This window comes from Doryrhamphus excisus, linkage group LG21 (genome assembly GCF_037039965.1).
Source record: "Doryrhamphus excisus strain RoL-2023G ecotype Guam linkage group LG21, RoL_Dexc_Guam_v1.1, whole genome shotgun sequence".
Lineage (NCBI taxonomy): Eukaryota > Metazoa > Chordata > Actinopteri > Syngnathiformes > Syngnathidae > Doryrhamphus > Doryrhamphus excisus.
This window is the reverse complement of record NC_136377.1, coordinates 13,700,709-13,723,600: the sequence shown is the minus strand read 5'-3', so window position 1 is coordinate 13,723,600 and position 22,892 is coordinate 13,700,709. Positions and strand designations below refer to the sequence as shown.

Here is a 22,892-nt window from a genome sequence, read left to right as displayed (position 1 = left end):
TGATATGAAGCATCACCCTGCAAAAACCATTGGTGTGTTTTAAGACAAATGAGTGTAGTTTTAAAAGAAACAAAGCTTGAGTGTGTCTACAGGAATGATCAAATATATTTTTAACACACTGCATGGTACTTTACACACATTTGCATTTTCTAAATAATTACTACGTTGAAACAGTCTGTGATTCCATTTTCATTTATAAAATGATTATTCCTATTAGTGGAGGTGCTCTAATTTCCCTGAGGGAGCACCCGTTATACACAATAACACAACGTTCCTTCTCCCTTGATTACATTTCGTGTGAAATGCCACATGACCACGACGCCGCAGCTGGGCCACCAGGAAGTTTTGTCAGTAATAATAGATATTAATAATAGCCTGAGGATGCAGAACCTGTCTGCCGACTGTCACCTGTTCTTTGACCTTCGAGCTGTAAAAAAAAATAAGAGTTCAAGATGAGTGGATAAAATCAGTAATGTGAGGGGAGGACGGGGACTTGGTCTTCATGTTAGCAGAGGACTGAGGTCGTTCTGGTCTTCAGATGTCTCTGTGGTCTTCTTGTCTCCTTGGGAAGTGCTACCAGGGTCCTCGTTAGTCACGTCCAGTCCGATCACGCACACCACCCTGAAAATATATACGCTACAAGTTACTCTCATTTCCAACAGCTTGCCGAGTCGACATTGCTCGGCCCATGTTTCATGTTCTCTAAATGATCTTATGCCTGAATGATGCTCTTTTTAGTTCCAGTAGCTTCTTAAGTGTAACCTCCGCCATGTTTCCCAAACATGAGGCAGACTCTTCTGATGGCATTGTGTCAAAGTAAAGGAAAGTGCATTGAGTGAAGTGAATAGAGACATCCAAAGTGGAGAAATGCCGACCAACGATGGCCGCACGACTGGTGCCACCATCATGAAGGATAAAGATGGTCCTTGAACGTGTGAAAGGATCTGCTCCTATGAAACCGCGCAGTGTAGTGGTCTCATTATTGAGACATCCTCCTCTCAATAAGCTCTCCCTCTTTTGCAACGCCCCTCCAAAGACAGTATTAATTCATTGGTAAGGAGTGGTTCTGTCTTTTTTAGTTAGTTTCCTTTCATGTTTATTTAATATGATCTTCGTGTGTTTTGTATACAGTGTGAGTAACTTCGGACTTAATTTTGGTATATTTTATGATTTATATTAATACTAAAATAGTCAAATAGTTTCATTTGTTTATGCTGTTGGCTGCACGGCGGACATGTGTTTAGCACGCAGGTCTCAAAGCTAGGAGACCCGAGTTCAATTCCACCTTCGGCCATCTTTATGTGAAACATGCATCCATGGGTATCAATGTGAGTGTGAATGGTTGTTTGTCTATATGTGCCCTGTGATTGGCTGGCGATCAGTCCAGGGTGTACCCTGCCTCTCGCCCGAAGACAGCTGGGATAGGCTCCAGCACCCCCGCGGTAGAAAATGAATGAATGTTTGTGCTGTTTTGTGCAGGTAAAATGCTGCTTGAGTTCCTGAGTTTCACGTTGCACACTCAGCAGCACTACAATGCGCAACACAGCACACACAAGGACACTTTAGCAGGCATTTTTTTCCCACACTGTGGTTCAGTGGAGATACTAAAGCTACAAACCAATTTCCAGCAAGCAGAACACTTCCTGAATGATAAAAGGAGTACATATTTCCACCCTGAATAGATCTTCATTGAACTCACCCCAGCAGCAACATGGGGATCAAGCAGAGTCCCGCGGACAGCAAGAAGACAAAACCAGGATACCACGCCACCGTGGCCGCGTACAAGCTGTTGAAGACCGCCACCGACACGTTGGACGTCAGCACCTCCAGAAAGGCCAGGCAGGCGAACAGGGCGCCTGCACATGCATGAGAAACTTAGTCTCGAGTAGGTTCGAGTACTACAAGAGTACTCTGGTAGAGTCTACAAACGTGGCGCTTCAGCGGATGCTCACCCTGCTCCGATTTGGGGATGATCTTTGACATCATGGAGCGCAGCACAGCATACGGCATGATGGACAGGAGCATCGGCACCCTCGCTATGGTGTGAGAAAAATTTGTTAAGACATTTTTTAAAAACACCCAATGCACGGATGCCGTGTAAACACTTTAAAATATCGCATGAGCAGTAAGCCTGTTTTCAATTTGCGAGGCAAAGAACTTTAATGGCTGTATGTTTCTCCTCACCCAGAAATACCATGAGCGTTGTTTTGGAGAACGCCATCATGACCATGCCCATGGCTACGGACAGGATGCCCATCAGGACTATCAGCAGCTGAGGCGTGCCGCAGTACGTGAACGCCGCCACGCCCATGAAGCTGGACAGGAAGATGGCGGTGGACAGCGCCGTGCCATAGCCAATCAGGATCTCGGTCCAGCACAGCGGCTCGTTGAGCTCATAGAGCACAAAGAGGGAGATCCCGCCCATGTAGGTGAAGCAGAAGCTGTTGAAGATCAACATCAGGAGGATCAGTAACGCCCTGCGCTTTGGGCTGGCCCCTGCAAACATCTGGTAGACGCCGTAGAACATCTGCTGCATGGCCCAGCGCTGCCGGGACTCGTCCAGATTGGCGGCGTCAGGGGGAGGCTGCTTGACGGTCTCCTCCAGAATGAAGATGGCGTACAACAGGATGAACACTTGACACACGGCGGAGGTCAGGAAGGGCCAGTTGAAGCCCGCCACCTTCAGGAAGTAGCCCGTCGACAGGGCGGCCACGCCCGACAACAAGCCAATCATCGAGTCCAGCCCTGCAATGCGCAACGTCTTCTGCTGGCCGTCCTCGCTCAGGTCGGCGATGTAGGCAAAGCAGCCCCCCAGGAAGGTGCCCAGGCCCCCGCATAGAGCAGAGATGAGCGTACAGCCCACCAGGATGTAGACGTTGAGCTCGAAGTAGGAGACGGACAGGAGGGCCAGGGTGTACGCCAGCGTGCCGACCAGGGGAAGGATGATGGCCAGCTTACGGCCACCGCGGTCGCTGTAGGCCACCACCATGAGCGTGACCACCAGGGAGGGGATGGCCGACAGGACCTCTGAGTAGAGTGAGAAGAGGGACGCTTGCTGCTGCACTTCCTGGAGACACAAGCGGAACACCATCTCTTAGAGCAGCGGTCTCAAACTTGTGGCTCCCTACTTGTCATCAGAGTCAATTGGTAGCCCAGGGCCTTCTATATATTGTGGGGGCCTTACGTCCCACAAGAGATGGTAAGAGGCCCTTTGATTGGTCAAACAGGAAGTAACCACAGGACTGTACCACTACTGCAATGGGGAATCATAAAGAAAAGCTACGTTAAAACATATAAAGCAAGTGCCGCAAGGCATGCTGTGAAGTCAAAAGCACACCCAGTGATGCTACAATGTATTCTATTTTTAGATTGATTCTATTTTTTGTGGAATCATTGATTCCTCCAGCGACCCCCAGGTAATTTGACTTTGAGACCCCTGTCTTGGACATTTTGCATTCATCGCCATATCCATATTTTGACACCACCATCATGTTGTTTTTGCCAGAAGTCCGAGTCAGCACAATCAAAGACTGAGACCGGGACATGTTTTCCTAGTCTTCTATTGTCCAACTTCAGTGTCCCCCGTGTGAACTGTGGCATGTGGACACAACCAATTAGTTTGTGTTTCTAAACAATCCTGTCGTTGGAAATAATCTGAATAGATTTAATCTGTTCCAGAGTCAAAAACGCCGCCACCATGAAAGCAGGTGATGTTTTAGGTATTTTGGTACATGATCTGATCAAAGGAGAAGTGAAAATTAGCACAGGAAAATCAAACACCTGATCCTGTATTTAGCACATTTTTCAGCTCATATAGAAAATGGCAGTTGAAGCAGCTGAATGTTTACAGACAACTCCTTTGCATTTTCTCTTCTAGGTGGTTGAGTGTTGCTAAAAAAAAAACGTCATATAAAGGAATGTGATCACATTGACCAATGCTTGACTTATTGGTATTGATGTTGGACTGGGGGGTTGAACTGCCCTTTTACCCCTGGGGGGTGGGGGGGGGGCATCTCATAACAGTTATTGATTGTATAAGAACACCAAGGAGGGTTTCATATGTGCTTTTCAAATGCTAGAGTCTGTGTATAATACAATACACTCACCATATTTGTGCATATACTATAATGCAGTATTAATATCTAGTACGTTATCTGTGCATATCGCCTGTGAATGCATCATTATGACCACACCCACAAGAGCTGAAAATACAAATGAACGTTCTTCAAAAAAAAGAACTTAAGAAGAGCGAAACATGCTAACATTTAACAAGACCAGAAACAGTTGCTAGATTTATTGCTAGAGAACCTCGAGGGGTTTGAAGTTTGGGAGTTGGTAACGCTGATCCCTCATGCCACGTCTTCTTATTCTCCGAGAGACCAGGTGCGTATACAATACAAAGACAGACATTCCTGTTATAATGTGTTTAAGAGCCAGGGTGAACAGCTAGGTGGTACAAATGTATTTGTGTCAGCACTAAATGGCTGCATAGGAAACACTGAAAAGTGGATACGTCAAGTATTCAATAAAAAAGTGCCATAGATCCGGTCTGTATCATTCTAAGAGATCTTTCTCGCGCTTTGGTTAGCCTATTTAGCTAAATAGGAGTGTCAAATAGTGGAAACAACTCTCTGGTGTGGTGCAATGTTGTTGTTACCAACGAAAACAATAATATAGACATTGTTACATGAATTAAAAAGATGAATTAGACCTCCATGCCCAACATCTCATACCTGTGCAACTTCCACTTCTATAGTTATAGTGAGAAAATGTGATGTTTTACTATCTTCACCATCTTGTGCGTTTGTTTCTTCCACAGCTCCAAGTAAGATTCCATTTTTGACTTGCCTCAAAGTAGATGGACTGGTTGATGTTACTGCTCCTGTTTGCCGCACAGGTGGATGCGTTGTCCGAGATGGGATAGGTGCTGTTGGTCAAGTCATGCCACAGGCGCCTGTACACGTACTGCTGCATCAGAGGGTAGGTGAGGTACGTGGAGAAGGCATACAGAGCCACTACCGGCTCCACCAGGTAAAGACCCTTCATCCTGAGTTTGCCTCGATGCTGCAACAGAAGATGTGATTAGTTTGCCTCGCAAAAAAACATTAAAGGTGAAAGTGTGGGCAGCGATGAGGGACAAGTTGTCCACAAGACGGATGGTTTGACGTGCACATCCTCTACAACTTCCAGGACAGGGTTATGTGTGGGTTACACCTAATTTTTGTCTTGTGATGCTTCACTAATTTCCGTAAATGCACTGAAGGACATGAACACGAACAAAGCAAGCTGACATTGACTCTGTTTGCTGAATGTGCAGTCATTAGCACAGACGCTGCATGCGTAAAGAGGCACAAAAAAACAACCAAATCATATTAATTGCCTAAGCATGTCTAGGTGAATGTAGTAAAATACCTACCTTCTTATACAGCTGTTATAATCATAGTTGAGTCAGCCTACAAAACCGGTCGCTGCGCTTATCAGTGTGTTGTGAAACAATCAAGTCCCGCCTACCTCTAAACCCAATTGGTCAGTTGCCTCTCAAAGCCGCTCCTATTGGACAGTACATATCTGTCATTTATAAAAACACATCAAACTACAACATTTTTAAATACACCTTTCCCGTCATTCTTTTGTAATGTGTGTATTTGTAGTTCATCCATCTATACAAATATAGAATATATTTCAGAACATTTATTACGGTTGTTTGAGTTTGGCTTAGCCGCTGTCCTACTAGAGCCAGTTAGCTTAGTTTCGCGTTGGACTGTACCATTGTGCCACCGCAGCGGGGAGGGTTTCTGTTGTGACAGCGGAGTCTCAGCCCGGCGGTGAGCTTCCTCCTCTTTACCTGTGTTTGTTTTACATCGACACTCGTCTCAGTGAAGCTGACGCGAGAATTTCCGCAGGCTTTTTCATGTACACCCCGCAACCAAAGGGGGTTGTTTGTCTAGGTAAATAACAGTTGAACAGGTGGATTTTGCGGATAGTGCAGCCGTCAACATACAGTAAGCTAGCGGCATTTCGGCGATTAGGCTAGCAGGCTAATGCTAATTGAGCTAACCTATTGCTAGCCATCAGATCGATGACGGTTCATCGTTGCTGCGCTCGTGTTTTATAAATTAGATAAGTCAACCATACACTAAACAGTCTTGGCGGGGTCACATTCGCGTTAGCTGTTGAAGTCGTGACTGACCGCGTCAACCCACTGGCCTCTAGTACCCCAGTGAGGGTACTCTTAATCTGCACACAGCAGCGATGCTCTTGTTCAAATTTACATCAGCTTCAAAGTGGTATATGATTTCGCAGTTTTATTTATGTGCATCTTAGGGATGTGTAATGCAGCTCATTTGCGGTTTTCACGGTAAACCCTCCGAGTGTGTTATCCGCAGTGGGGTAATTGATTAACAATACATGGAAAGGTAGCATCATTCCTAATGACTAGGAAAGTTAAATGAAAGAGCCGCACCGTGGCCAAGTGGTTGGGATGTTAGCCACACAGCCAGAAGACCTAGGTTCCAGTCTCCCAAGATATCTTGCTGCGGAGTTGACATGTTCTCCCCCTGCCTGCGTCAGTTTCTCTGCGTACACCGGTTTCCTCCCACACACTTTGCGACTCTAAATTGTCCCTAGGTGTGAATGGTTGTTTCTGTATTTTGACTGGCGACTGGTTCAGGGTGACACACCCTGAACACCCCGTCTCTCGCCCAAGGGATAGGCTCCAGCATACAGTGAGGATTAAGAGGCATAGAAAACCAATGAATGAAGGAATAAATAAAATAGCATATTATATGTGCGATCACATTGTAGAATGTAGGCAAAATTGACAGTTGTGATGTCTTTCCTTAGTCCCATTATAGGTCCTTTCTTCTTGGATCAATAATGGCCTTCAGCAAAGGTTACCGCATTTATCACAAGCTGGACCCACCTCCCTATAGTGTCATCGTGGAGACACGGAGCCGGGAAGAATGCCTCATGTTCGAATCTGCGGCTGTTGCTGTCCTGTGTAAGGAATCCTCTTCCACATGACTAGTTTCCCTTTGGAGACGTTCTAATGATTGTATGCTATGATGGAGGTCACAGATTATATTCCAATGAATATTTCACACACAACAGTCTTGCAGTCTTCTCATATTTTCTCTCCCTTTGTTTTCCAGCGGCAGCTGAGAAGGAGGCCATTAAAAACACATATTCCAAGATTGTTGATGCCTATGGAATTTTGGGCGTGCTCCGCCTGAACCTGGGTGAGCTGTTTTACGAATGTCCACATTCTCCTCTCTGTTCATCTTTGACTCTTTGTGTGTGTACCTCTTGGTGTTCACACTTAAGCTGCTTTCTCATGTCCTCTACTTGACCTTGAAGGCTGTCATCACAGCAAGGAAGAAACAAAGTGATGGAATTAAAGCTGTAGAGAGATTGACCTGTGTACAGTGATAGCTCCTAAAAATAACATGTTTCTCATGTCCGGCAGGTGACTCCATGCTCCACAGCCTGGTGGTGGTGACCGGCTGCAGCTCTGTGGGCAAAGTACAGGAGTCGGAAGTGTTCAGGGTGACACAGACAGACTTCATATCGCTGAAGAACGACCCCGGGGACGAGGAGCGCATTGCTGAGGTGCGGAAGGTGTTGAACTCGGGACACTTCTACTTCGCCTGGTCTTCCACCGGCGTCAGCATGGACCTGAGCCTCAATGCACGGCGGAGGATTCTGGAGGACACCACGGACAACCGCTTCTTCTGGTAAGAGCATGGCGGGATGAATGTGGGGGTACACTCATACTGTATGACTGGACCGTATTTGTTTAAATGCAAGCTGACATCATCTACTGTCCCACAGAATATTGAGTTTTAGGACTACATAAACATTGAAACCATGTAAAGACACAAAAAAAACTTTGTTTCTAGTTTTTATCAATCAGCAGAACATAGGGTGGTTTCAGCGAAAACACCCGATTTTGACCTTTTTCTGCAGAGAAGCAGAAGGGTGACTGAGGTCCATATTTCTTTGTTTTAGTGACACCTCAAACATCTGAACACTTATCGTATTTTCCGGACTATAAGCCGCACTTTTTTCATAGGTTATACTCGACTTATAAATGAAAAAACTGTTTATTTTACATAAACACTGGACACCTTTTCTGTTCATGTTTATTTTTTGTGTAGCTGAATAACCATTGTGTTAGCATATCTTACACCTATTCCTGTTCTCTATTCTTTTATTAATGTTACAACTTGCCTTCCAAGAGGATGTAATGTTTTGGTCAAGTAGTTTGTAAAATAAATTACCCGCAAAAAATGCGACTTGTACTCCAGTGTGACTTATGTATGTTTTTTTTCTACCTAATTATGCATTTTTGGCATTGTGCGACTTATACTCCAGAGCGACTTATAGTCCAGAAAATACTGTACTTTACTTCTCTGAAACAACACAGGAAAAAAGATTTGGATGACAAAATATCTATTATGGCTGCACAGCGGACGAGTGGTTAGCGCGCAGGCCTCAGAGCTAGGAGACCCGAGTTCAATTCCACCCTCAGCCGTCTCTGTGTGGCGTTTGCATGTTCTCCCCGTGCATGCGTGGGTTTTCTCCAGGGACTCCGGTTTCCCCCCACATTCCAAAAACATGCTAGGTTGATTCATTAATAGGTTAATGGTTGTTTGTCTATATGTACCCTGTGATTGGCTGGCAACTAGTCCAGGGTGTACCCCGAAGTCAGCTGGGATAGGCTCCAGCACCTCCCCAACAATCCAACCTTTTCTCGTTACGTTATTTTGTTTAAATACTTACCATCAGGAACCAGTCCCTGCACCTGCACCTGAAGCACTACGGCGTCAACTGCGACGACTGGCTTCTGCGACTGATGTGTGGTGGCGTGGAGATCAGGACCATCTACGCCGGACACAGACAAGCCAAGGCCTGCATCTTCTCCCGCCTCAGCTCGGAGCGGGCCGGCACACGCTTCAACGTGCGCGGGACCAATGACGACGGGCAGGTGGCTAACTTTGTGGAAACGGAACAAGTGAGTGACAGATGGCCGCATGTGTGATGAAGTGGTTTGATGCAATCGCCGCCATGGGTCGTGTCTGTTCTTTAATAGCCGCCATCCATCAGTAAATATGCGACAATGGTGAGCTTTGTCTTCAGGGCTAATTTGATGTCACAAGTGGGTGTGTTGTTGTAGCCTCAGCATTGTCAGTGAGAATGGATTTGCATTCAGCGTTTCCATGACTACTTTATGTGCTTATGTGTCCAACAGGCTATTTTCCTGGATGACAGCGTATCATCCTTCATACAGATCCGCGGATCCATTCCACTGTTTTGGGAGCAGCCGGGAATCCAGGTAATGGAAAGGACGTCCACTTGCACACAGTCACATGTGGAATTGTGTTTGACGGTTTCTTCTTCAAACTAAACAACTGAGCATGTTGCGGAGCGAGGCTGTGAAAATGTTCCAGTTTTCAGCTTTCACTTTTGTGTTTGTGCCAAGAGGCTGTGAAGGCAATGAAGCGTTTCTTTTTTTTTTCCGTCCATTTAACACATTTTGTCCGTGCTGTGTTCAGAAAAAGTCCATTAAGGGTGTTTTCTTGCACCTGAATGGGAATCGGCAACCTAATCGACTGGATCAGAACCCTCACCTGGTATAAGCCTTTTTTGTCGGGTTTTGGGACGAGGGGGGGTTCTCCTGGCTCGCACTCATTGTTTGGCATTTAGGGATTCTCTGTGCAGTGCCACATGTCTGGCAAAAACCAAAGAGTCGACTCAGACATACGATACTTTTCAACCTGGTGACGCTGCACAGACCGGCTGTTCCATGATCAGCTTGGGGGACGCTCACTGGTAGATGCAGTGGTTGGTAAAGGGCGTTTTTCTGTTTTCCTCAGCTCCCCGACATCTTTGGGCAGGTGAGAGCCTGGTCTGAAAACATACCCCAAGTACTTTTTAGTCTGCTCACCGTCCCCTTAACCTGCACAGGTGGTCCTAGACTACATGCAGCAACTGTAACTGGAGAGCACAAACTGGTTCCAAACACACGGTAGAGAGCAGGGGCTTGTTTTCAGACACTTTCAGAATGTTGGCACTTCCTTCTGCTTCCATGGTTCTGCTGTAGTGCTCAATTCCCTCCATCCAATGTCAGTCTCCGTCCCAAACACTTTCCTCTGCACAGGACTCATTGACCAGAGTAGTGGTCGCATTGTCATCATAGGGAGTTTGTAAAAAACATACATGTATTGACCATGAGTTAAATGTGTCAGTCAAGTCAGACAGCAGTGGATGAAATGAAAGATGGTTTTTGGTCGGATGTGATGGCAGGAAGTGATTAAGTATGCAGAGCTGCACAGTGGCACCAACAGGAAGCGGCGGCAACATTGAGACACATGCAGGTTTATTCCAAAATTACCGAGTGTGCTCCTCCTTTCACTGCCTTCAGCAATGGAGCAGTTAGTTTAGAGAGGAGTGGAATGTGTGAGTAGAGAGATGTTAGATTCTTGCCTTGGTGCTGCTGGGGCCTGTTGAGTCCTGCCGAGGCACGGTGACTGTGCGCTTTACTTTACTGATGCTTTTCAGTGAGTCACACCAGGAAGTGGAGGAACTCAATTCAAGAAAAGGCACGGGTGGATTCATAGTTAAGTTGTTGTGTGACAACAAACGTTACTTTAAGGCCCGTTTCATAAAGAGAGGAACACATGAGCAAGCACTTTGGCCACAGACGGCAATGAACAAACTTCCCTCTAAGGTTAGTAGAGCTCAGTAGATCACCGACCTCCACCAAGGCCGAATTTCGATCGGCGTGTTCATAGATACACACATTGTGTATGCAATTTGTCATTAATACTCTTATTATTTATGTATCACAGATAAATGAAAAAAAATTCTAGAGAAATTACAAAAACAAAAAGTTGTCCTTGGTGGAGGTAATTAAAGTTACGTCACCTGCTGCTAAAGTGTGCTCCTTTATGCCCCCTGCATCCTTGTGTCCTATGCCTTATGACACTCTCAGAGTCTTGTTGTCGCCTCGTAAAAGTCGTCTTCTATCGTCATCACCAAGTTCTCTGTCTTCCTGCGACGTATGTGTGTATTTTCAGTGTGTGCTGTTATTCAATGCGTGTGCATTGTGTCTGCTGCCTTACAGGTTGGCTCTCACCGTGTCAAACTTTCCCGGGGATTCGAGGCAAACGCACCGGCCTTTGAGAGGTACTTGGAGTCTTCACACAGGCTTGTATGCATGACGACCACGACGTTTGTCCTCTGCGCTAGATTTATTGTCACGAGCAGGAAGGACACATGAGATGAGCTGTCAAAGCTAACGGCCTATAAGTCTTATTCATCAGCCTTGACCTCTCTCAAAGAAAATTGTTCAGTGTTGTTTCTTAGTCTGTTGGTAGTCTGCAGCAGGAATGGACTAAGATAATCTCTGTGCCACACCTTGATGTTCGTGTGCTAGTGTGCATGCTTAAAACCTTATCAACTTTTTTGACTGCTCTATCAGTGTCATGTTGGAGAACACATTGCAGGATGAAGGATGATCGCTGCTACTCTCACGAGATGTGTTGTATAGAGCTTATTTTCTACCCGTCCTCATTGGAGCCTATGGGGTGTTTTATTTTGAAAAATACTGTGATCCCATCCCAGCCATCACCCCTGCCTGTGCGTCTTTTCCTACACGCCACTGTAAAGTGCCTCTAAATGCCTACACCTAAATTAAGGCCACAGTGAATGGATTAGGGAATCTCCTTTTCATTGACACAGTTTGAAGCCTAGTTTTTCTTCACATTGATTTGTTTTTCCAGACACTTCACCGCTCTGCGGAGGTTGTATGGGAAACAGGTGATCATCAACCTGCTTGGCAGTAAGGAAGGAGAGCACATGCTCAGCAAAGCCTTTCAGGTGAGGAGGATTTGGATCATCTCTCAACATTCACGCATCACTTTTATGTGACATCAGGAACCTGTTGGTGTTTCCTACAGGACTGCAGTCTATTTGTGGTGGTGTGGAATTAATTATGTATTATCTAATTTCAACCATTGTCCATGATGCATTTGCATGTAATTGTAGTAGACGCTGTAGGAGAATGGAATAGTGTTGTGGGAGACAAGTGAGTAAAAAGAGCACAACAAATAGAGTATGTCTTGAACTACAAATGAATTTTTGTTCTGTCACCAGCCAGGGTCCCACAGCAGCACCTGCTGCTCGTTAGTGCTATTTGCTTTTATGGCAGAATTTTTGTCAGATAGCTCACCAGTTTGACATGTTTGATTGATCATGTTTTTCATCAAGCATTAAGATTTTGTACTTTGTTCGGCAGTCCTTGAATAAAACACAGTTATGTTCTATGAGCCTAAAAAAGGGATACTTACTTAGTTTCTTTGATGCTGCCACAGCTTAATAATTCCTCCGAATAGAAGACAAACTGTTCTTTAACTTAAGCATCTGTATTGCTGTCTTTTTGCTTGTTTTGTAAGAGTATCTTGAGGGGGCTGATTACTCACTAAGTATCGCAACAATGTGATGTGAATGAAAATGTGACTGACCCGTTCTGCTACATCATCTTATTGTCTGGTAAACTAGGTACATGCGAAGCATGTTAACAAGCAGACTTGGCTCATCATAATGTGTTTATGAGGGAGGCTGAAGAGATACCACCGAACCGATGGGGAAACACCGCATTCATTGAGACATCTCCCAGTTTGACCTTGCATCTTCTCTGCCACTGCCAGAGTCACTTGAAGGCATCGGAGCACGGCGCGTTTGTGAAGATGGTCAACTTTGATTACCATCAAAATGTGAGGGGGGGCAAGGCAGACAAGCTGCACAGCGTGCTCAAACCTCAGCTCAGCAAATTCATTGACGAGTGCGGCTTCTTCTACTACTCAGGAGAGATGGGCATCACCAGGTAACACGCACATTTCGCTTTTATTTCCTCTGAAAGCCATCCTTACCGCTTGCGTGTGTCTCTTTAGGAGCCAGGGTGGCACCATCAGGACCAACTGCCTGGACTGTTTGGACAGGACCAACAGTGTCCAAGCCTTCTTTGCTCTGGAGGTACAGAACTTCTACAAGCGTCGGCCATCAAGCAATCAAACAATCCAGGAGGTTTCTGTTTGACTTAACCATCACGCTGCCTTCGCTTAGATGCTACCCAGGCAGCTGGAGGAAATGGGCCTGACTGAGAAGCCGCAGCTGGTTGCCCGCTTTCAGGAGGTGTTCAGGACCATGTGGTCTGTCAACGGAGACTCCGTCAGCAAGATCTACGCTGGCACAGGCGCCCTGGATGGCAAGGCCAAGGTGCACAAAGCTGACTCGTATATAAAGCACACTCTCCTCTAAAATATGACGAGCATGTTACTTTTAGCCTTGAGCTCTTATGGAAGCCATGCTGTGTGAACGTGTGTGCTGCACTCTCTTACCTTTTGTGTACTGTCTCTTTCTGCCGCCCTCTGGAACGTTCTGCATGCGTGGTAAGTTCCTGTGTGAGCTGTCATCTTTCCTGATTCCCTGATTTCAGTTTCTTTGGCTTAAACTCTTGTGAGGGGGCGGGATGGGATGGCTACATCCTGTGTTGTCTTCATTTTCATGAATCAAGGCAAGGTATTCATTTGATTTGAAGAATCAGAGCGAGACCCCCACACTTTTTCTGGTGGAGAGAAATCTGGTGATGTTGTCTCTTGATTCCCAGAGTCCTTTATTGTTATTTGCAGGTCTTGTTGAGTTTCTTTATCACAATGAGAGCAATGCAAACTTCAACATGGACACAAATCCATCACATACCTGCTACCAACATCATCATGTGCTTCTCTGAAGTGTCACTTTGGCTTCCTTTGGGTGGCGTAGGAATTATATCTAGTGTTCTCCCCCCTCACTGGCATGCAGCAAATAATGAGGGTCATGTCGTTTACCCCCAGGCGGGAAAGCTCAAAGACGGCGCTCGCTCTGTGACGAGGACGATCCAGAACAACTTCTTTGACACTTCCAAGCAGGAGGCCATTGACATCCTTCGGCTGGGCTCCACCCTCAACAGTGACCTGGCCGACAAGGCTCGGGCCTTGCTCACCACTTCCAGTCTTTACGGTAGTTCATCAGCGTCACACTACTTTTTAGCCATCGGAAACTCTGATCTTTACCCTTGATTGTATATTGCCTGCATTCCATCAGCTAGCATAAAGCTAGTATAAAATCAACATTAAACAGTGTGATTTTCCTGAACTGGCCACTACCTTGTGAGCTATTATGCAGTCGCGAACGTGTGTGGGCTACATGTCTGTCCTGGTGTTGCGTGTTAACTAACGTGCCCTTTTCTTCCTTCTCTCCACGCTGCGCTCGCTTACAATGTTAGTCACTGAGCCCGTCTTGCAATCAGGTACAGTAACTCAACACCCAGTGGACGGACGCTTTCATCCCATCACCTCATTTGTGTTCATTGTGCTGTTAAAAGACGCCATTGGTTGCTTCGAGCTTCAACAGAATGCTGATGTATTGGAAGTTAATTCATTATTTGAATCTTATTTTGTTTATCCCAAGCCCCCTTTGTTTTATTTCAGACCAGCGTTTGTCTGCTGCAAGTGGATGTGGTGTGTTAGCGATTGTCATGTTTTCTCTTTGCCACTTCATTAGGCACACAATCTAATGAAATCCACAACAAGAGCTTTGCCGCCTGAGTCAGGCACTAATCCTCAATCCCCTCTGCAGCCTCCCCCAGGGTACTGCTGGGAATGTGCCAGAACTTCCACAAGTACACGCGGCCCAAGCAGATTCGTGTGTGCGTCGGCACCTGGAACGTTAACGGCGGCAAACAGTTCCGCAGCATCGCCTTCCGCAACCAGACTCTTAACGATTGGCTGCTGGATGCACCAAAGATAGCGGGACACCCTGAGTTTCAAGGTGCGCTGATGTACTTTATGTCTACGTGCTTTATGTCCATCTCTGTTAAACTTTGCGGGGTTTCTCGCCTTCTTCCAGATAGTAAAGCTAACCCTGTCGACATCTTTGCCATCGGCTTTGAAGAAATGGTTGAACTGAACGCTGGAAATATTGTCAGTGCCAGGTACGTTGTGAGGCCCTGTAAGACAAGAAAGGGACTGTATGCAACATTCAAATGTCCCGCAAGCATGATAGAATTAGAGAATGTTGTCTTCCTGCTTGGGGTACATAAAGTACACCCACCGTAGCACATGCACGCACTTTACTTATGTTTGTTGTCAGCTAATGATAGCAATTTGACAGCCTCATAAATGTTAATTATTGCTTGTCTCTCTGAGACTGCTTGTGTGGGTGCGTCTACATGCTATGACATGATATGTGGATTTCAGACAGTGGTGAGTGACAGCCATGTAGGCTAGTTATGACGAGTGGTTAGCACGCAGGCCTCACAGCTAGGAGACCCGAGTTCAATTCCACCCTCGGCCCTATCTGTGTGGAGTTTGCATGTTCTCCCCGTGCATGCGTGGGTTTTCTCCGGGTACTCCGGTTTCCTCCCACATTCCAAAAACATGCTAGGTTAATTGGCCACTCCAAATTGTCCATAGGTATGAATGTGAGTGTGAATGGTTGTTTGTCTATATGTGCCCTGTGATTGGCAGGCCACCAGTCCAGGGTGTACCCCACCTCTCGCCTGAAGACAGCTGGGATAGGCTCCAGCACCCCCTGCGACCCTCGTGAGGATAAGCGGTAGAAAATGAACGAATTTTATATTTTTCGTTTAGAAAATTGAGCCAGTTGCTTACAGTCCCTTTAACATCCATATTATGGACATAAGTCAGATGTCACCTGAGTTGTGGGTTCTTTCAACATGTGTGTTTGATGCTCGCACAGCACCACCAACCAGAAGCTGTGGGCTGCTGAGCTACAGAAAAACATCTCACGGGATCACAAATACGTGCTGCTGGCCTCGGAGCAGCTGGTGGGCGTGTGTTTGTTTGTTTTCATCCGTCCGCAGCACGCGCCCTTCATCAGGTACTCCTCACTCCCTCAAGGAGATGACACCGTCTTTTCCCAGAGGTGACATTTTTGCTGTCGTCCAGGGACGTCGCAGTGGATACGGTGAAAACGGGAATGGGTGGGGCTACGGGCAACAAAGGGGGTGTGGCCATCCGCCTGCTCTTCCACACCACCAGCATCTGCTTTGTGTGCTCCCACTTTGCGGCGGGACAGTCGCAGGTCAAGGAGAGGAATGACGACTACAACGAGATCACGCGTAGACTCAGCTTCCCCATGGTGAGATTGTGGTTTTCTAAATGACAACGGGAAATCTGAGCGTGACATGCATGCCTCCTCCCCACCAGGGTCGTCTGCTCTACTCGCACGACTACGTCTTCTGGTGCGGAGACTTCAACTATCGCATCAACCTGCCCAATGAGGAAGTGAAAGAGCTGATCAAGCAACAGAACTGGGATGCTCTAACTGCTGGCGACCAGCTCTTTGACCAGAAGAACGCTGGTTTGGTACGGCAACACGCCACCTCTCCTTAGCTAACACATCGGTGCTCATGCAAAACTTCTCGTCAGGTGTTTCGAGGATTCATTGAAGGCAAGTTGGACTTTGCGCCGACGTACAAGTACGACCTCTTCTCAGAGGACTACGACACCAGCGAGAAGTGCCGCACGCCAGCCTGGACTGACCGCATCCTCTGGAAGAGGAGAAAGTGGAACTTTGACAAAACAGGTTTTTGCTGACACAGCAACAGTCTTCCTTTTGTCTTGACGTAGTTTTACCATCACTTGCTTACATATGCAGCAGAAGAAATGAACGTGGTCGGCGCAACGTCAACATCAGCTGAGAGCGAGGATGACCCGGATCATCCCTGGAGTCCTGGGACCCTGAAATACTATGGCAGGGCGGAGCTGAAGACCTCAGACCACAGGTAAGCTGAATACACTCGGTGGCCACAACATTAGATATACAAGATCCACACCGTATCCGTGTGTGTGTCTCCAGGCCCGTGGTTGCCATAATGGATGTGGACATTCTGGAGGTGGACCCGGAAGCTCGGCACCAGGTCTACAAAGATGTCATCGCCCTGCAGGGTCCTCCAGACGGCACCATCCTGGTATCTCTGTGCTCCTCCGGCCCCGACGACTACTTTGACGACCCGCTCATTGACGAACTGCTGGACAAGTTTGCAAATTTTGGAGAAGTGATCCTCATCAGGTGAGAGTGACATCCTGACACGGACGTGTACTGCTCTCACGCTCGCCACATTTAAGGCAAATATTCTTGTGCTGCAGGTTTGTGGAGGAGAAGATGTGGGTGACCTTCCTGGAGGGTTACTCTGCTCTTGCTGCTCTGTCGCTGAGCGCTTCAACTGTAAGTCTCTAATAATATGAAGCACTTTGTAGCTTCAGGAACATTCTTAGCGTAACAACCATGTCCTTTTCTGGTGACATCGCCTCAGGTCCTCGGCAAGGTGATTGACATCCGCCTGAAGAGTCCCGGCTGGATCAAGAGTCTGGAGGAGGAGATGAGCGTGGAGAGGATCTGCGGGAGCATCCCAACGTCGGCCAGCTCCACCCTGCTGGCTGAGGACGCCGACATGGGTGACGATGACTACGACATGGAGGGTGAGGAAGGGTGCAAGCATGAAAGGCTGCGTTCAAAGTACATTCTGACCCGTTGGTCTTATTTTTATCAGGTGACGTGGATGAGGAGGTGGAGGCCATCCTTCCTCAGCACCTCCAGCCATCAGTGGGCTCTGGACCTGGATCTTCTCCTCTCCCTTCCCCTCGCAGCAGCCCTTGCTCCTCCCCCACCCACGGGGAGCCCGTAGCACCCATCAGGCCCGGGCGCTCCGCTCAACCAGTCCGACCATCACACGGTAGGTCCATGTTGTCCAAGGCCACTTCCATACTACGTGTATTATCATCATTATCAGTCACAGTAGCGATGCCATAGTCTGATAGACAGCCCCGGTCCTGCACGACAGATTTTCTATTAAACCAGAAATACCTTCACGTTTTAATCTCCAAGATCTTATGACATCCACCACCACTAGTTGGTATCCTCCACAAAACAGGAAGTAGGCTGATGACAAAAGAAAGACGGATAAACATTTGATGTAAATTTGAGATAAATATATGAAAATTCATTGTAACGTATGAACCCGTTTTCCTCGTTTGCACAGGACCTCCTGTGGACTTCCAGCCTGGTGCGCCGACACCACAAAGCCTGGAGCCCAAACGCCCGCCGCCTCCTCGGCCCAATGCACCCCCAGCAAGACCTGCACCCCCCCAGCGCCCACCGCCACCTTCAGGTAGCGTAATACTGTCGCACTGTTCTGGTCAGGTCAGCCAGCTGAATGAAGCAGAGCGATGTTAACACTTTCACTTTTACTTAACGGTGTCTCATCCCTCCCCCTCCGAAGGAGGCATGAGCCCCATACCTGTTAGAAAGGACTCAGGAGGTAACATGTCTGATGTTTTCCTAATGCGCTTTATGACCTGCCTTCCATCACGCTTACACGATTAGAGGCTTGTTGCAAACCATAACCACTCTAAGATGTGGTCGTTGTTACAGTGATGGAATTAACAAAGCACCATTAAGATCCTTTGTCCTAGCAGGAAGGCTTAGAGCGTGAAATAGATGCTTCTAGTGCATCCTCCATCAGCAGCCCATACATGCACGCTAGCTGGTCCCTTTAGTCGTCTCAACAGCCTATGTCGCATAGCGCTTCCTGGACAGTTTTGATGTTGCAATCTGTGTATGACAATTGTGTGTTTTGGTTCCCGTTGTGCTGCAAAGGATCAAAAAGTCCGGCTCTCCCTCGGTCGGATGCCGCTGCAGGTGAGTGCCGTAGAGCATCACGTTGCATCACTGGCAGGGATAGACGTGTTCACTGGAAGTGTGCCTCAAAGTGGCGTGGGAACATGTTCTTTCACACATGAGCTTGGTGCTGAGAGACAATAGTGAAAGAAATTGTGCATGTGAAAAGTGTTTAGTCAGCAGTTTGGCCTGCCCCCTCGCCTCCAGACCTCCTGCAGCGAGTCGCTGAGTCATTCTTAATGACCAAGTCGGCCGTGGAGAACATAATGGAGCATTTACGCAACAACAGAATACTGCAGAGGCTTCGTTATGCTCCAGCGTCTGGCTTCTCCCCTGGCAGACCCTCCGGTGGAGCTTGGCACGCACCTCCGAAAAATACCTCACGTCAATGGCGACACGGGCCGCAGAGTTGGCATTAGTGGGCCAAAGGAAAATAGAGAATGGGACAAGAGGATGTTGCAGCGACAAAATATGCAAATATGAGACGATACATGAGATGGGGCCTACGGTACCAATACACGGAATGAATCCTCTTCCTGTCTGGGTGGAGGCAGGAGACAAGGAACACAGACACACATCCATGTGGCGATGTCATGACACCGGCAAAATCTACTGTGTGATTGATTCATCAACCTTACTGTCCCAGGCCAAGTGCCCAGCAGACATTTCTTTTCTATGTGGGAAATCTTTTCACATTTTAATCTTGTGAGATCTTGAAATGTTTTATATATGATGTATAAATATAACAGTTTGTCACTGCAGCTAATTCATCCATCTAGAGGAGGCAACAGTTATCCAAGTTGTTTGTCCTTCTGAACGCTTTCAGGTCGAGGCCAGGTCATCTCAGGACCTCCTGGACTAGCAGGCGCTGCAAGGCCGGTGAGTTTTTAGCCAAACTCCTCACAGAAATCCAAGTGATGGCAGGGCTGGTGAGGCTGGTGATACTGACGATGATGTTCGCTCGCTCTAGAATCTTCCTCCTCGAGCCGGCGTGATCAGCATGCCCCCACAATCTCGCCCTCCTCCTCCATCCCACCCAGGCGCTCCCCGCCCCATCCCAGAGGTGCACCCAGGAGCCCCTCGACCCATCACTGACACCCACCCAGGAGCCCCGCGACCAGGGCCGGGTGGCCCCGCCATGACGCCTGATCCTCCTTCAGGTGAGGCCGTGTGTTTATTGGCCACGGTATGTCCTTTGGACTCCTTAAGACTCAACTCATTTCTTTGGTGGCATCAGGAGCTGCTCCAACAGCGCCCCCTACTGTGAGAGCGCCGGCACCCACACAACCCCAGCCTGCTGCCCCGGTTCCGTCTCACCTGCCTCCCCCGATGCAGCCCACGCCAGCCGTGGCTCCTCCCCCTACTGCCACCACCGCCTCTGGTCCTGCTCAGAATCTGGCCTCCCCAAAACCGCCGCCACGTTCCCGCTCCCATCACGCTCTGCCGCCGGACGCCGCCAAGGCCGACTCAGCCGCCCAGGTAGGTGTCACCTGTTGCATTCGGGAGGTAGAAAGATAAACATGGAAGGAGCTTCTCTCTCTCTTCTTCTCAAGCTTAATGTCTTCTTGCTTTTGTCTCCCTTGACTCCTTTGTCTTTCTCTTCCAAGCCGGAGAAGCCGTCAGGCTGACAGGTACTTGACATCTATCCTCCATAGCACGCTGCACCTCCTCTGTCCACCTCTCACGTTTCCTTCTTAGTTTGCTCTCCTTTCTCCTTTATACGTGTCTGGCCACGGGCAAACACTGCCGAGTTTCCATTATGTCCACAACCGCTTATGTTGACGCCAGTCTAAGTCGCGTTGACATAAACGCTTTCCACTCTTTTTGTCTTTCTGTTGTTGTTGAACAGAAGAAAGTCTGTTTATTGTGATATGCTTCCTTCATATGTGTGTACATGTTTTATGGTTGTGTAGGTTATGGCACCATCTTAGTCGATGTAGGACTTCATTCATCTCTGCTAGTCTCTTTCTAGTTACCACCAAACAGGAAGTAGACTACGGAATTGGGGCGGGGGCTACACAGTACACACGACACAGTGTAGTGTGTTGATTGAGGGCACTGATGACTTCCAGAATGGGAAGAACACAAAAGACATCCTCCATTGTTTGTTGCGTTCTGGTGGTACACCATGTGTCTACGCTGTGACGTCCCTGTGACGTCCCTGTGACGTCCCTGTGACGTCCCTGTGACGTCCCTGTGACGCTTCCATAGCAGATCCCAGCATCGGATCCAAAGTTGCCGCTTGAGATGGCGACTGATGCTTTCTCTGTGTGTTTCATTATCAGACCAACGGACTCAATGGCGTCCAGTGGAAGCCCAACCCCTTCGACACCTTCGACTTCCTCCCCTCGTCGTCTTCTCCCTGGCAGACCACCCAATCCCTGACCCGAGGATCCTCGCTGAGGACTCCTGCCTCAGTTCCCAATTCCTTAACCCTGCCTCATTCCCCCGCCTCATCCTCACTGGCCGCCACCCTGCTACCGCCTCCCCCTTCCATGCCTCGCAGTCGCTCCCAGGAGGCACTGCGGGCCTCACCCAACCCGTTCACAGCTGACCCGCTCCCAGCCCGACCCAGCAGCACCAACCCGTTCACCGGGCCGCTGGCGCAGCAGCAGCCGCTTCCAGCTCGCCAGCCACTGGACTTCATCACCCAGACGCCACACCCCCAGTGGTCGGCACTTTCCGAGCCTCTCATTCCCACCCCTGCAGCGGCCCCCAAGCCTCTCTCTAGAACCATGTCCCTGTTTGCACCCTCACCGGCCCCCGCCCTGCCTCCGGGCCCTCCATCGTCCCTCCCGCCCATGCTCCCGGCCTGTCGTCATCCGCCTCCCCAGAAGGGCAAACCAGCGCAGCAGTGGGTAACCTTCAACGATGACTTCGACTTCCCTCTCCCCGCTAAACCCCCCCAGGCTTTGGCCAGCCAAACTCTGCCCTCTAGCTCCACCCCTCTCACCGAGCTGGACTGGTTAACCCCGACCCCCGTGTCGACATTCCCGACACTCCCTCCTCCCGTCCCATCACGGAAGCTCCCAGACGGGTCCAGTCAAAGCTGCCTCTTCCCCAGCGAGCTGACGGAAAGATGACCTGACACGTATACATTTATCTTAGACGTACAGAAACAGTTGATGTGTGTGAAAGAGTATTTAAGACTGATTCCCGTCGGAAACCCAGGGATGGAATTATGTGTCAGCATCACAAGAGCCCGCACGTGCGCTCTCATCTTCCAGTTTACTCCCTTAGCGTTTTAAATGTTTATTTTTTAAATGAAACGATATCTATGTGCACATTATCTACAAGCGCCTGTGCAATATCAAACACGCGTACTGTTTGGTTTGTCGCGTTTCATTCCGTCTCGCCTCGGCGTCCATCGCTGCGTTGTAGGCGCCGCTCTTCTTATGAATGTATTCCACGTTGCACTGAGTCCCGTCACTGTCGCGCCCCGCCCCGCCCCGCCCCGCGCCGCTCAGCTGCTCTGCAACCAGTCTATACATAGTGTTTAGGTAGGAACCATACGTTTGTGTACATTTGTGTTTGCACTGAGGCTGCACATGCCACACACCAGAGGGATTTGGTTTTGTATACCACCCCCCCCCGTCAAAAGCAACAACACATTTGTGTGTGTGTGCGTGTGTGTCATCCACTACATAAAAGGGCACATTTTCCAAGTCCTCTTTAAAGCCATAGCGCTAACTGAATAATACGTGGTAACTGTGGTGAGCTGTGACGTGTTGTGTTCAAGGTGCATTTTGTTTGTCGTGCTAGTGTTATGTGAGTCGGCAGTGACCCCCCCCCCCCACCCCCCGTTCCCCCACAAGGTCCAAGGTGTTTACTTCTCCTTTCCAGACAGTGTAGTCACTAGCCTACAGCAAGTGACCCCCCCCCCCCCCCACCCGCTGCAAACATTCGTCTGATTGATTGACGTGTTGAGTGTCAGCAGGGCTGTCCCTGCAACAGTGTTAGTGAAGTGTGCGGGGTGATGCCACGTGCCAGGTGTGAGTGCACAACACGCAACAGTCACCACAAATATGATCAATATTGACTAATCATGGCAGACATCCGTTAACTAACTTTATCCCCCTCTGTGTGTGGTTTCAAAATAATCTCCATTCACTGCTCTTAAAGCATCATTTGTTTGTGACGTAGAAAAT

The 22,892-nt window shown here is 48.2% G+C and overlaps 2 protein-coding genes across 15 annotated transcripts; one reads left to right on the top strand and one right to left on the bottom strand.

Annotated features, from left to right (window-relative positions):
• Positions 1-83: 83 nt before the first annotated feature.
• Positions 84-5,520, bottom strand: LOC131138266 (lysosomal proton-coupled steroid conjugate and bile acid symporter SLC46A3). Of its 2 annotated transcripts, none has more exons than XR_013625137.1 (6): positions 5,417-5,520; positions 4,845-5,064; positions 2,185-3,063; positions 1,930-2,036; positions 1,700-1,856; positions 84-621 (listed from the first exon to the last, which is right to left on the bottom strand). XR_013625137.1 is itself a non-coding variant. In XM_078787504.1 (6 exons), the coding sequence occupies exons 2-6, from the start codon at positions 5,044-5,046 to the stop codon at positions 501-503; spliced, it is 1,443 nt and encodes a 480-aa protein (XP_078643630.1). In that variant the 5' UTR covers positions 5,047-5,064; positions 5,417-5,520; the 3' UTR covers positions 84-500. The 2 variants fall into 2 exon arrangements, 1 of the variants encoding a protein (XP_078643630.1); XM_078787504.1 differs by having other exon boundaries at positions 1,953-2,036.
• synj1 (synaptojanin 1) lies at positions 4,657-22,541 on the top strand. 13 transcript variants are annotated; one of them, XM_078787497.1, is made up of 32 exons: positions 4,657-5,825; positions 6,844-7,000; positions 7,152-7,238; positions 7,466-7,733; positions 8,788-9,013; positions 9,251-9,334; positions 9,876-9,896; positions 11,126-11,187; positions 11,784-11,880; positions 12,711-12,886; positions 12,954-13,035; positions 13,126-13,278; positions 13,896-14,061; positions 14,327-14,350; positions 14,680-14,871; positions 14,950-15,034; positions 15,802-15,942; positions 16,011-16,203; positions 16,272-16,430; positions 16,494-16,650; positions 16,723-16,849; positions 16,924-17,136; positions 17,214-17,292; positions 17,381-17,546; positions 17,618-17,800; positions 18,107-18,235; positions 18,347-18,385; positions 18,724-18,765; positions 19,571-19,623; positions 19,715-19,904; positions 19,982-20,223; positions 21,030-22,541. In XM_078787497.1, the coding sequence occupies exons 2-32, from the start codon at positions 6,877-6,879 to the stop codon at positions 21,825-21,827; spliced, it is 4,758 nt and encodes a 1,585-aa protein (XP_078643623.1). In that variant the 5' UTR covers positions 4,657-5,825; positions 6,844-6,876; the 3' UTR covers positions 21,828-22,541. The 13 variants fall into 13 exon arrangements, with proteins under 13 accessions (XP_078643623.1, XP_078643624.1, XP_078643625.1 ...); XM_078787498.1 differs by having other exon boundaries at positions 5,820-5,948; XM_078787499.1 differs by lacking the exon at positions 4,657-5,825 and adding an exon at positions 5,982-6,002.
• The last annotated feature ends 351 nt before the right edge of the window (positions 22,542-22,892 follow it).

Excerpts from the sequence above, each read along its gene's own strand:
- synj1 (XM_078787497.1), top strand. The coding sequence starts at position 6,877 with ATGGCCTTCAGCAAAGGTTACCGCATTTATCACAAGCTGGACCCACCT. Across the intron at positions 9,335-9,875 it reads GGGAGCAGCCGGGAATCCAG|CTCCCCGACATCTTTGGGCA; the intron begins GTAATGGAAAGG and ends TGTTTTCCTCAG. Across the intron at positions 11,881-12,710 it reads TGCTCAGCAAAGCCTTTCAG|AGTCACTTGAAGGCATCGGA; the intron begins GTGAGGAGGATT and ends TGCCACTGCCAG.
- LOC131138266 (XM_078787504.1), bottom strand. The coding sequence starts at position 5,046 with ATGAAGGGTCTTTACCTGGTGGAGCCGGTAGTGGCTCTGTATGCCTTC. Across the intron at positions 2,037-2,184 it reads AACGCTCATGGTATTTCTGG|CGAGGGTGCCGATGCTCCTG; the intron begins GTGAGGAGAAAC and ends CTCACACCATAG. Across the intron at positions 1,857-1,952 it reads CATCCCCAAATCGGAGCAGG|GCGCCCTGTTCGCCTGCCTG; the intron begins GTGAGCATCCGC and ends ATGCATGTGCAG.